Source organism: Chiloscyllium punctatum, chromosome 38 (assembly GCF_047496795.1).
Source record: "Chiloscyllium punctatum isolate Juve2018m chromosome 38, sChiPun1.3, whole genome shotgun sequence".
Taxonomy (NCBI): Eukaryota; Metazoa; Chordata; class Chondrichthyes; order Orectolobiformes; family Hemiscylliidae; genus Chiloscyllium; species Chiloscyllium punctatum.
The window spans coordinates 3,917,519-3,930,945 of NC_092776.1; the positions used below are offsets into that span (position 1 = coordinate 3,917,519).

The 13,427-nt window shown below is 41.6% G+C and overlaps 1 protein-coding gene across 3 annotated transcripts in view; it reads right to left on the bottom strand.

Moving 5' to 3' along the window:
• The window catches only part of LOC140463298 (VPS10 domain-containing receptor SorCS1-like), a 1,204,408-nt gene that overhangs the window by 97,989 nt on the left and 1,092,992 nt on the right, over positions 1 to 13,427 (bottom strand). For all 3 annotated transcript variants that reach the window (XM_072557066.1, XM_072557065.1, XM_072557064.1), the window contains exon 19: positions 3,037 to 3,223. In XM_072557066.1, coding sequence (XP_072413167.1) covers positions 3,037 to 3,223 — 187 coding nt within the window. The remainder of the gene's footprint in view (positions 1 to 3,036; positions 3,224 to 13,427) is intronic.

The following is a 13,427-nucleotide window of genomic DNA, read 5'->3' on the forward strand; positions in this document are numbered from 1 at the left end:
TTCCTCTGGATGCTCCGGTTTCTTCCCACAATCCAAAGATGTGCAGGTTAGGGTGGATTGGCCATGCTAAATTGCCCAAAGTGTTAGGTGCATTAGTCAGTGTAAATATAGGGTAGGGGAATGGGTCTGGGTGGTTTACTCTTCGGAGGAACTCCCTTCCTGAAGAGGCAGTAGATGCAGACTTTGTATATGTCATGAAGCAAGAGGAGATCGATTCTTGACTCCCAAGGGGGTTAAAGATTACCAACGGATATGCAGGAATGTCGAGTTGAGGTTAAAGTCAGATCAGCCATGTTCCCATTGAAAGACAGAGCAGATTCAAAGATCTGAACAGTCTATTCTTGTTTCTTGTGTGCAACTACCTGGCTTTGTGGGAATCAGATCAGACTGAAAGGAAACACAGACTTTCTTGCAGTTTGCATGGGAGATATCTGCTCAAGTTAATTGATTATTATACAAACATGAATGTGCTTTCCCTCTTCGAATATTTCAGGTAGTAAACATTAACTGCTTTAAACAGAGGACTTCAGTAAATTAAACAGAAAGTAAATTAAATAGATAGCAAATTGCATCAAAACAGAAGAACCGATTCTTTTCGTATGAGGCACAAACCATTCCTTTGATTATCATAAACTTTAAATAACAAATCAAGCCCAGCTTAGTTTGTTCACTTTAACTTCAGAAAGCTTCAAAATGTGAAGTCACTCACTTCAGCAAATAAATAAAATGGGACAAAGTTTAGATATTCCACTAATGAAAAATAACTGAGGAAATGGAAGAAATGTAATAAGCCAACTGGCCTCTGTATTTTAAAAGATAAATAAATTCAAAATTTCAATCAAGTTAAACATAACGCAGCTGAGATAACCAGAATGACTGCTTTATCTATCTCTCACTCTGTTATTGTTGAAAAACCATCTGCTAAAAATATTGGCATTTTTTAAAAAAGCAAATTGATAACAATTCATGCATTTTTTTCTCTTTATCTCACTATGCCTTAAAACTGAAAGACTGGGCTGGATTTTCTGGTTGGGTTAGACCAGAAGACACAGAAGCAGAAATTAGGCCATTCAGCCCATCAAATCTGCTCCACCATTCAATCATGGTTGATAAATTTCTGAATCCCATTCTCCTACTTTCTCCCCATAACCCCTGATTCCATTGATACTCAAGAACCTACCTATCTCTGTCTTAAATACGTTCATTGACCTGGCCTCCACAGCCTTCTATGGAAATGAATTCCACAGATTCCCCACTCTCTGGCTGAAGAAGTTTCTCCTTATCTCCATTCTAAAAGGTCTTCCCTTTACTCTAAGAACTGGCGTGGTGTTAGGGAGAAGTGACCATTGTCTGTCTCCCACACCATGACCAAGTTGTCTGTCATCAGTCTCCCTCTTGAAACTGTATGTCCTGCAAGAAAATCCTGCTGGAGCAAACTGGATTGATTCAGAGTGGGGCTTCCACTCCCAACTCTGTATTCCCAGTAGCACCAGAAACGGATGGGGTCTGCTGCTGGTTCTCTCAGCGTGTCCTTGAGGAAGAAGAGACGTGGAGCCTAAACTTGGAGGTAGGTTTGGACTGGGCCTGGCTCACAGCTCCTAGACTGTGGGGTGAAGGGTAGGAGGGGAAGGCCCAATAATGTTAATGTAGATGGTCTACCCAAGGTTTTCCCTGCCTGTCTGTAATTTACGGTCAAGTCCAACCAGGAGAGAAAACAATGGCCAGGGTACATGCTTCATTTCATGAACTATGACCTACACGTGTCAGTGGGGCAGGGAGGTGGTGGAGGATTATGGTGACTGTAAAATCCAGTCAGTGTTCCACTTCCCAAACAGCCAACTTTCTGCTCTGTAGTATCTCATTAGTCAATACAGCACGATGGAATATATTCTATACACGCATCAATATCCATCAGTTCGGAAGAAGAGTCAGAGCAGATTCCAAATGTTCACTCTGTTTCTCTCTCCACATCAGCTGCTAAGTTTCTCCAGCCTTCTTTGTGTTGTCTTTGTGAGAAAAAGTCTATGCTGCTCACAATGAATTGAATTCAAACACACAGGAAAGAGGGAATTCAAATTTGTGTCAATATAAAAATCAGGACCACAGAAACTGGCCAGTGACCAGGCATTTAGGGTTGAGATTGTCCACCAGAACTTCACAAGTTGGGGACTATTCCTTATTTTGTTGGTCAAGACAATGTCGTGATGCTGCACAGTATATCCATTGTCACATGGAAATGTAGGCTTTCCCAGGTAAAGCTGTGGTGAATCTTCAGATTGGTTCCTTTATCTCAGTGCTCCCAGATGATTTCTCACTGTAATCCAATTTTGAGGCTGAAAAATTGCTCCATCCCTAGTATGGAATATAGGAGGAGGAGAGCAGCAGGAGGGGGGTCAGTCATTGTTTCCTTGGATATCAGGCCCCCTCCTCTACCAATTTCACCACTTTGTGTCCTGAGATTTACCTTTGGGAAATGCTCTACCTCCAGGAACCCAGAAGAGATTAGTTCCAGTAACCAGAACTTGCTTGCCCCCCAGGTATCTGAACTGTTGATTACCTATCGCTGTTCAGATGTCTGGAGGAGTTATGGTCTTCACCCCTTTGTGTTGCAGACACTGCAGTCTAATTCCACAAAACAATCATTTTTTTAATAATCTCAATTAAAAACAGAAAATAGGCCAGTTTGTATTTGGGAGACAAAAGACAACTTCTTAAATTGGAATAAAAACTCAACAAATGTTAATTAAAGGAGCAGATTAGATGTATCACAGAATTAAAGGATCTTTTCTCCATAAGGTAACAGAGATCATCTTAGTGAACCAATTGAGAAATAATTGGGAAAGGAAAAAGCAATAGGTCAAATGGAATCCAGAACAGCAAGAAAAGTAGAGGGATGAGAATAAGACTGCTATGTTATATGGAGGCACTTGGTCCATAATTAGTCTATGCCAATCTGTACAATATGTTGACTTTATTGCATATTCACAAAATTTCAATTTTCTATTGAGCATTTTGATTTTTAGAATATTAACCTACAAGTTACATGGAGGAAAAGATGGGCTCGGGTAGATCCAAGGCTGTTCCATGCTTGAGCGATGACACGAAAGATTCCACAGTGTCTGTAGACGTGTTTGACTCCAGTTTCGACTGAGCTGAGATTAGAGTAGGTCACTGCTGTCCCATCACCAAATTCCATCTGCAAACTGGTCCTTGGTACATCTCCCTGTGCAAATGGAATAGGCAAGTCCACAAGTTGGTTAGCAGGAGTTCAAACGCGTAGATAGAACTAATGTTGTATTTTCACAGCGATAGTTTTTTTGTGGTTAAGAACAGCAAGACTGAACTTCTCATCTCCAGCACCCAGATCATAAATTAAAATTACTGAGAACTTTCAACACAAGAGCAGGTCATTCTGCCCAACAGGTCATTCAGCTCTTTCTGAATCTCTGCCACCTTACATCACCTCAATCTATTACCCCATCGTTTCTACCTCAAATGCACACTCTAAAATGCACCGGCTTAGTTCTAGTTTGAAGGATTACTAGTGCAGAAAATCTTACTTTGCTCAATACAACAATAATTCTGAAATGAATATCTCAGCTTTGATGACGTGCAAATCATTTTAGGACCATGTAACTTAAAAGCACCATTAAAATTTCTGACTAAATTGCAGAAATCTAGTCTGCAGATACACCGAGTAATAAGGTCGACAAGTGGAATCAATTGCAAAAGGACTAGAGTATGAAAGTATAGAAGTCTTGCTACAGCTGTACAAGGCATTAATGAGACTGCACCTGGTGCATTGTATCCAATTTTGCTTCCAATGAGCAGGGAAGTAGTTGCAGTAGAGGCAGTTCAAAGGAGGTTCATTAGATTGATCCCAGAGATGAGGGGTTTGTCTTATGAAGGGAGATTGAGCAGTTTAGGTCGATACTCTCTGGAGTTTAGAAGAATAAAGGGAGAGCTAATTGAGGTATATACAAACTACCAGAGGGGATTGACAAAGCCAACAGTGAGGACTTTGAAACAAAAACTGAAATTGCTGGAGAAACTCAGCAGGTCTGGCAGCAGAGAGAAACAGAGTTACTGTTTCAAGTCCTGTATAAGTCTTCCTCAGAACCTAAGGTTAGTTTTGAAGGTTGACTTGAAGGCAATGGTGGAAATAAAGAAAGAAAGTACTTCCAAACTTTCACCTCAGAAAGCTCTTCTCATCCAAATATACATTTTGAATTTATTATTGCAATTAAAACATTGAATTCCTCAAAGGTTTATTGGTTCAATTAACTGTTTGTTGCTGCTTCAACAACTGATGATTGGATCCCTGTCTCTGAGACATTGTGGATAGCAGGAAAGACAGAGTATGTAACCTTTAAATCCCAGGCTCAGGAAGAGGGGGAGTTGGCAAAGGTTTCCACTTGTAATTCTATTCCATTGTCATCGTGTACGGATTTTTTAATAGTTCATTCGTGGAATGTGGATGCCATTGGCTAAGCCAGCGTTTATTGTCAACTACATTGCTATGGGTCTGGAGTTACATGTAGGCCAGACCAGTTAAGGATGGCAGTTTCCTTCCCTGAAGGATATTAGTGAACCAGGTGGATTTTTCCCGACAATTGGCAATTGATTCATGGCCATCATTAGACTCTTAATTCCAGCTTCTTTCTATTGAATTCAAATTACACCATCTGTTGTGGTGGGATTTGAAACCAGGTCCCCAGAACATTACCTGGGTTTCTGGATTAACAGTCCCGTGATTATACCACAAGATCATCACCTCCCGATGTGTTAGGTAGACCTTGGGTTTGGCTGTCAGAAAGAGCACTTGCACCAGCATGACTGAACATGGTATTGGGATATGAAGAAGAGTAACATTTTGAGGAAAGTATCAGAGGCATCTGTGGAATCTTCCCCAGCGTATATGATGAGAGAAGGAGGGGATCGTGCAAACAAATAACATAAAAGTTACAGTCTGAATACTTTCTTTCCAGATGCTTCACTCCAACATCTCCAAATATGGATGTTAATTCAATAAATAATGGCTTTATGCTCTCCATGCACGCATCAAACACAACCCAATTATCATGTTATCTCCAACAGTGACACTTGTATAATTCAGCACCAGAAAGTAGGATAGATTGAAATCTTATTCATTAAGAAAATGTTGTACTGTAAGCCCTGAATTACGATTCAGTTGAGCAGTTTAAATGCCACACCAGCAACTTAAATCCAAAGGACAGCCCAGGGCTAAGGCATTAGTTAATGAGTTTGGAAACATCTGTGAATAGAAAGCAGAATTAACATTTTGAGTCTAGTGACCGTTCTTCAGACTCTCTCTGGACTTTAAATGTTAACTTTGCTTTCTCTCCACAGATGCTGCCAGACCCGTTGAGTTTCTCCAGCTATTTCTGTTTTTGTTTCAGATTTCCAGTATCTGCAGTGCTTTGTTTTGTGTTATCTGTGAGATTACTGTTTGGTTTTATAAATGAAAGGGAAAGGTAGCGGAAAGGCAGGGAATAGTGTGAGAATGAAAAGGAGGAGCAGAAGAAAAGCTCGAGAAACATTGGGGTTGGAGAAGCTAAGAATTGGTTGGGAAGAAAGTGGGAAAGAAGAGGTACAGTAGATTTTTCTTTAATTCATTCACAGGATGAGTGTCTTGTTAACTGGGCCAGCACTAATGGCCAATTCCTATTTGCCCAGAGGGCAGTTAAGAGCCAACCATGTTGCTGTGAGTCTGGAGTCACATGTAGGTCAGACAAAGTAAGGATGGCAGTTTCCTTCCCTAAAGGGCATTAGCGAACCAGATTTGATTTTCCCTGACATTTAACATCAGTTTCATGGTCACTGTTAGTCTCTTAATTCCAGCCTTTTATTGAATTCAAATTGCACCATCTGCCATGGGAGGGTTCAAATCCAGGTCCTGGAAAATTAGCTGGGTCTCTGGATTAATAGTCCAGTGATAATACAACAAGACCATCATCTCACCTTCAGCAAAATTGTTGGCCAAAGAGGTAAAATGACAAGGTAAAAGCAGATACAGAGTAGAAGGAGGAAATTAGGAAGAGAGAAGAGTTATCAGAAACCCAAGAGAAAGCATGCACAGTCAGGCACAGCGGTGATATCTCTCTCTGATCTCAATATTGCTTACAAATATCACAGAGAAACTCAAACATTTACTCACAATCCACAGATGTGCCTCAAATGCTATTATGTTTGTCCTTCGACTGTCACAATGGATGTGAATGCAAACATGATTCCAGTCCAGAAATCAGCTTTCAGTGCAATAACCAGAAATCAGCTTTCGGTGCAATAACCAGACATCAGCTTTCAATGCAATAACCAGAAATCAGCTTTCGGTGCAATAACCAGACATCAGCTTTCAATGCAATAAGCATCCCTATTTCCTTTAAAGTTTTCAATTTGAAGTTTAGGAATTACTGTGACAATCACGTTTTAATTATCCAATCTTGTATTTTCTATGATCCTTAATAGCTTTGATTATATTATGAGTACTTGAAGGAATTATTTTTATGGTTTTAATATTTCCTATTCAAGGTGCAGTAAACCAAGGTTGAGAAGAGGAACACCTCTCTGTTCTAAAGGGTTCCTTCTGGTGGAATCAAGAGGGTGAATGACAAATTCCAGTTCTACGTGATACAATCTCCATCCCAGTCAAGTTCTAGTCAGGAAACTAAGCAACTTCTGTGCATTTGGTGGGGGTGGGGGGGGCGCGGTCCCATGCTTGAATAAAAATGAATGGCCACATGGTTCAGCAGTGCAATCAATAAGGGTTATGAGCATGATTTTTTTGAGGTATTTTCGGTGTTGGAGGTGATTTCCTCGAATTCCAGGAGCAGCAATTACTGTTTTATATGCTGTTGCATTGTTTTGGAACTTTGGTTAAAAAAAGTCAAAACAACAGCACTTTTAAAAGCGAGAGGAACAGACAAAGGCAGCACATGGTGAGGTCAGTGAAGGGGGGGGGGGAGAGAGAGAGAGCGCAAGAAAGTGAGAGAGAGAAAGAAACCCACACTGCTAACTGACACAGAAGTGAATCTGCACTGCCTTTGCTGTTTGAATTCATGTATCGCTGGACATCTGAGTGTGTCTGGGAAAATTAACAAACAATGGAATTCACAACTGATCTTGGAGGAACCTGTTTGGGAGAGGTCACAGCACAGAAACAGATAAGTGAATATTTTTAAATATGGCCCCACATAAAGTTTGCAGTACTGAGTAGAATGGGCTCTTTTTTGAATATATGTTTTATCGAGATATGTCTTTTGATTAAATTTAAAAATATAAGCCATAATTTAACCTGGAGCTGTGTTTTGTAGAGGAATAAGACAGTGCTATTTTCTGGGTCTGTGATTGGAAGAAGCAAAAACGTCCTTTAGTAGAGTGATATGCTCTTCTTGTCGGATGTGGGAGTTTAGGGAAAGTTTACGGTATACTGTGGATTATATCTGCAATAAATGCCATTGGTTGTGAAACTATCAGATCAAATGGATCAATTGGAGAGACAGTTTGAGGCAATGAGGAATTTACAAGAGCAAGGGGATGTGATGGATGGCAGTTATAGGAAGGGGGAAAAGTTGCAGACAGAGTCACATAGATGGGTTAACTCCAGGAAAAGTAAGAGAGATAGGCAGGTCATGCAGGAGGCTTCTGTGGCTATCCCAATTTCAAACAAGTATGCTGTTTTGGAAAATGTAGGGGGTGATGGACACTCAGGGGAATGTAGCAAGAACAGCCACGTTTCTGGTATTGAGACTGGCTCTAATGCAATGAGGGGTATGTGGTGTCCCAAGAGATCAATTGTGTTGGGGGATTCTCCAGTCTGAGGCACAGACAGACGTTTCTGTGGCCAGCAGAGAAAAAGCAGAATGGTGTGTTGTTTCCCTGGTGCCAGGATCAAGGATGTCTCAGAGAGGGTGCAGAATGTTCTCACGGGGGAGAGGGGCCAGCACGAGGTCATTGTACACATTGGAACCAACAGCATAGGATGGGGAAAGGTTGAGATTCTGAAGGCAGAATATAGACAGTTGGGCAGGAACTAAAAGGAAATCCTTGAGAGTAGCAATATCTAGATTACTCACAATGCTGTGAGCTAGTGAGGGCAGGGATAGGATAGAGCAGATGATTGCATGGCTGAGGAGCTGGTGTATGGGAGAAAGATTCACATTTTTGGATCATTGGTATAGAAGTGACCTGTACAAGAAGGACGGATTGCACCTGAATTGCAAGGGGACTAATATACTGGCAGGGAGATTTGCTAGAGCTGCTCAGGCGGATTTAAACTCGTAATGTGGGGGGAGGGGTGGGGGTGGGGCCCAGAGAGAGAGTGAGGAAAGTGAGGTACAGTTGAGAAAAGAAGTGAATCAAACAGTCAGGGCAGGAGGGACAAAGCAGAGAACTTTAAACTGATAAATTATTTCAATACAAGAGGCCTAACAGGGAAGGCAGATGAATTCAGGGCATGGTTAGGAACATGGGACTGGGATATCATAGCAATTACAGGAACAGGCTCAGGGATGGACAGGACTGGCAGCTTAATGTTCCAGGATACAAATGCTACAGGAAGGATAGAAAGGAAGGCAAGAGAGGAGGGGAGGAGTGGCATTTTTGATTAGGGATAGCATTACAGCTGTGCTGAGGGAGGATATTCCCAGAAATACATCCAGGAAAGTTATTTGGGTGGAACTGAGAAATAAGAAAGGGATGATCATCTTACTGGGATTGTATTTTGACCCCCTAATAGTTAGAGGGAAATTGGGATCAGATTTGTAGGGAGATCTCAGTTATCTGTAAGAATACTAGGGTGGTTATGGTAGGGGATTTTAACTTTCCAAATGTAGACTGGGTTATGTTGAGAGTTTAGATGGAGATGAACTTGTTAAGTGTTTAAAAAAAAAATTCTGATTCAGTACGTGATGTACCTACTAGGTAAGGTGTAAAACTTGACCCACTCTTGGGAAATAAAGCAGGACAGGTGATTGAGGTGTCAGTGGGGGAGCACTTTGGGGCCAGCGACCATAATTTTATTAGATTTAAAATAGTGATGGAAAAGGATAGACCAGATCTGAAAGTTGAAGCTCTAAATTGGAGAAAGGCCCATTTTGATGGTATTAGGCAAGAACTTTCAAAAGCTGATTGGGGGCAGATGTTCGCAGGTAAAGGGACGGCTGGAAAATGGAAACCTTCAGAAATGCAATAACGAGAATCCAGAGAAAGTATATTCCTGTCAGGGTGAAAGGAAAGGCTGGTAGGTATAGGGAATGCTGGATGACTAAAGAAATTGAGGGTTTGGTTAAGAAAAAGAAGCAAGCATATGTCAGGTATAGACAGGATAGATCGAGTGAATCCTTAGAAGAGTATAAAGGCAGTAGGAGTATACTTAAGAGGGAAATCAGGAGGGCAAAAAGGGGACATGAGATAGCTTTGGCAAATAGGGTTAAAGAGAATCCAAAGGATTTTTAGAAATACATTAAGGACAAAAGGGCAACTAGGGAGAGAATAGAGCCCCTCAAAGATCAGCAAGGGGGCCTTTGTGTGGAACTGCAGGAGATGGGGGAGATACTAAACGAGTATTTTGTATCAGCGTTTACTGTGGAAAAGGATCTGGAAGATATAGAATGTCGGGAAATAGATGGTGACATCTTGAAAAATGTCCATATTACAGAGGAGGAAGTGCTGGAAGTCTTGAAACACATAAAAGTGGATAAATCCCCAGGACCTGATCAGGTGTACCCTAGAACTCTGTGGGAAGCTAGAGAAGTGATTGCTGGGCCTCTTGCTGAGATATTTGTATCATTGATAGTCACAGGTGAGGTGCCGGAAGACTGGAGGTTGGGTAACGTGGTGCTACTGTTTAAGAAGGGTGGCAAGGACAAGACAGGGAACTATAGGCCAGTGAGCCTGACCTCAGTGGTGGGCAAGTTGTTGGAGGGAATCCTGAGGGACAGGATGTACATGTATTTGGAAAGAAAAGGACTGATTAGGGATAGTCAACATGGCTTTGTGCGTGGGAAATCATGTCTCACAAACTTGATTGAGCTTTTTGAAGAAGTAACAAAGAAGATTGATGAGGGCAGAACAGTGAACATGATCTATATGGACTTCAGTAAGAAGTTTGACAAGGCTCCCCAAGGGAGACTAGTTAGCAAGGTTAGATCTCATGGAATACAGGGAGAACTATCGATTTGGATACAGAACTGGCTCAAAGGTAAAAGACAGAGGGTGGTGGTGGAGGGTTGTTTTTCAGACTGGAGGCCTGTGACCAATCAGTGTCACAAGGATCGGTGCTGGGTCCACGGGTTTTCATCATTTATATAAATGATTTGGATGTGAGCAAAGGAGGTATAGTTAGTAAGTTTGCAGATGACACCAAAATTGGAGGTGTACTGGACAGTGAAGAAGGTTACCTCAGATTACGACAGGTTCTTGATCAGATGGGCCAATGGGCTGAGAAGTGGCAGATGGAGTTTAATTCAGATAAATGCGAGATGCTGCATTTTGGGAAAGCAAATCTTAGTATGACTTAATGGTAAGATCCTAGGGAGTGTTGCTGATCAAAGAGATATTGGAATGCAGGTTCATAGCTCCTTGAAAGTGGAGTCGCAGGTAGATAGGATAGTGAAGAAGGCGTTTGGTATGCTTTCCTTTATTGCTCAGAGCATTGATTACAGGAGTTGGGAGGTCATGTTGCGGCTGTACAGGACATTGGTTAGGCCACTGTTGGAATATTGCGTGCAATTCTGGTCTCCTTCCTATTGGAAGGATATTGTGAAACTTGAAAGGCTTCAGAAAAGATTTACAAGGATATTGCCAGGGTTGGAGGATTTGAGCTACAGGGAGAGGCTGAACAGGTTGGGGCTGTTTTCCCTGGAGCATCGAAAGCTGAGGGGTGACCTTATAGAGGTTTATAATATCATGAGGGGCATGGATAGGATAAAGAGACAAGGTCTTTTCTCTGGTGTGGGGGAGTCCAGAACTAGAGGGTGAGAAGAGAAAGAGATATAAAAGAGATCTAAGGGGCAACATTTTCGTGCAGAGAGTGGTACGTGTATGGAATGAGCTGCCAGAGGATGTGGTGGAGGCTGGTACATTGCAACATTTAAAAGGCATCTGAATGGGTATATGGATAGGAAGGGTTTGGATGGATATGGGCCGGGTGCTGGCAGGTGGGACTAGATTGAGTTGGGATATCTGGTCGGCATGGACGGGTTGGACTGAAGGGTATGTTTCTGGGCTATACATCTCTGTGACTCTCTGATCAATCATTCCTGATCACAAAATTTGACAATAGCTAACATCTGTCATTATCTTTTGCACAATTTACAAGTGACTAACGTATGTAACTTCTGGTGCTGAGGAGAACTTTGTAGCACAGAAGGAGACCATTCTGGTTATTATAAACTATCCTGCTTTGAGGAAGGTCATGGGACCCAAAACATTAACTCTGATTTCTCTCCACAGATGCTGCCAGACCTGCTGAGCTTTTCCAGCAATTTCTATTTTTGTTTCTGATTTCTAGCATCTGCAGTTCTTTCAGTTTCTGCAATCATGTCTCTTTGAAAGAGCCATCAATTACTCTCACTCGTCCACTCCTTTCCCAAAACCCAATTTTGTTTTCAAGCATATATCCGAATTCCCCTTTTCCCGGTCGTCCATATCAATAGGAGGTGTTCAATACCTAGGAGTGTCAGACAATTTTCTTATGAATCAAAAAGAAACACAATTGGACTGAAACAGTAATCAAAACCCTGTCACTGTCACAGAGAAGATACTTCATAAAGCTAGAGTCAAGATTAGAGTGGTGCTGAAAAAGTACAGCAAGGTCAGACAGCATCTGAGGAGCAGGAGAATTGACGTTTCGGGAATGATGAAGGGCTTTTGCCTGAAACATCGATTTTCCTGCTCCTCGGATGCTTCCTGACAAGCTGTGCTTTTCCAGCACCACTCTAATCTTGAGTCTCATCTCCAGCATCTGCAGTCCTCACTTTTGTCTATTTCATAAAGCTAGTCAAACTAGGGCTGTATCGGTTAAGAACAAAAATATATTAAAGGCTTCTCAGAGGGAGTTTGGGGGGGGGCTGGAATTATTTGTAAAAGAGGCAAATTGAAAGCTTTGCATTGGAAAGGTTATTAGAAAGTATTTTCAGATGTTAGCAAAACTATTGGGAAAATCTGCTACAAAAAGGCAGCAAAAGGTGAGTTCTGAAGAAGTCAGACTTGGCTTGAAACATTAACTTTGTCTCTTTGCCAACAGTTACTGCCAGACCTGCTGAGTGCAACAAACCAACACTTGCTGTTTTTTTTCCCCTTTCAACAAAAGCTGTTTTCGATTGCAAATTGGAAAACAGTCTTAATTTGCAAACTGTTACAAGGAACGTACAGCTCAGTAACTGACCATTCAACCCAACCTATCCATTCTGGTGTTTATGTCCTGCACTAATCTCCCCACCTCTCTTCCATCCAGCTCTTACAGCGTAGCCTTCCAATCCCTTCATCCACATTTATTTATCCTGAAAAGAAATCAAGTGCCCCAACCACTCCTTGCTTCAGTGAGTGACACATTTTAACCATTGCCAGGGTAAAGATTGTTCTCCTGAATTCCATATTGAACTTATTGGTTATGATCTCCATCCAAAAAAAAGAGAAAGATTTGAATTTATATTGCATCTGCAATGACTTCAGGATATCCCAATGCACTTTATCATCAACCAATGGAATTTTCAGATGGACTCTCTGTTGTGTTTAGGTAAACACACTGCAACCAATTAGTATTCATCAGGAACCCAAAGATAGATTTTGTTTTAAGCAAGTATGGGATGTGGACATTGCTGGCTTAGCCAGTATTTATTGCCTGTTCCTGGTCGGCCTTGGTGAGCTGACATCTTGAACCAATGTGGCCTCAGTAAGATAACAGAAATAGGTTTAATAACATCCAGACAAGTATCTCTTTATTCATTCACAGAAGTTTGGGCATTGCTGGCTAGACAAGCATTTATTACCCATCCCTAAATATCCCAGAGGGCAGTTTAGAGTCAACCACATTGCTGTGGGTGTGGAGTCACATGTAGGCCTGACCAGGTAAGAATGGCAGTTTCTTTCTCTAAAGGACATGAGGTTTTTCCGAACAATCCACAATGGGTTCCAGGTCATCATTAAATGGCAGGATTTGAATTGGGGACATTCTGGATGAACAGCTCAGCGATAATACCACTTGGCCACCCCTTTGAAAGTGCTTTTCATGATATTGGGGAAGGGATAAAAGTATTTGCTGGAAACTGTGGAGAAGGTGTCCTCTCTTCTTTAACATAATTCAGTGGGATCTCTTAAATCCATCTGAGGTTTAATATTTGATTCAATTGGCACCTCCAACAGTGCAGGACTCCCTCAGGATCTATTATAATACTGTCTCCTGT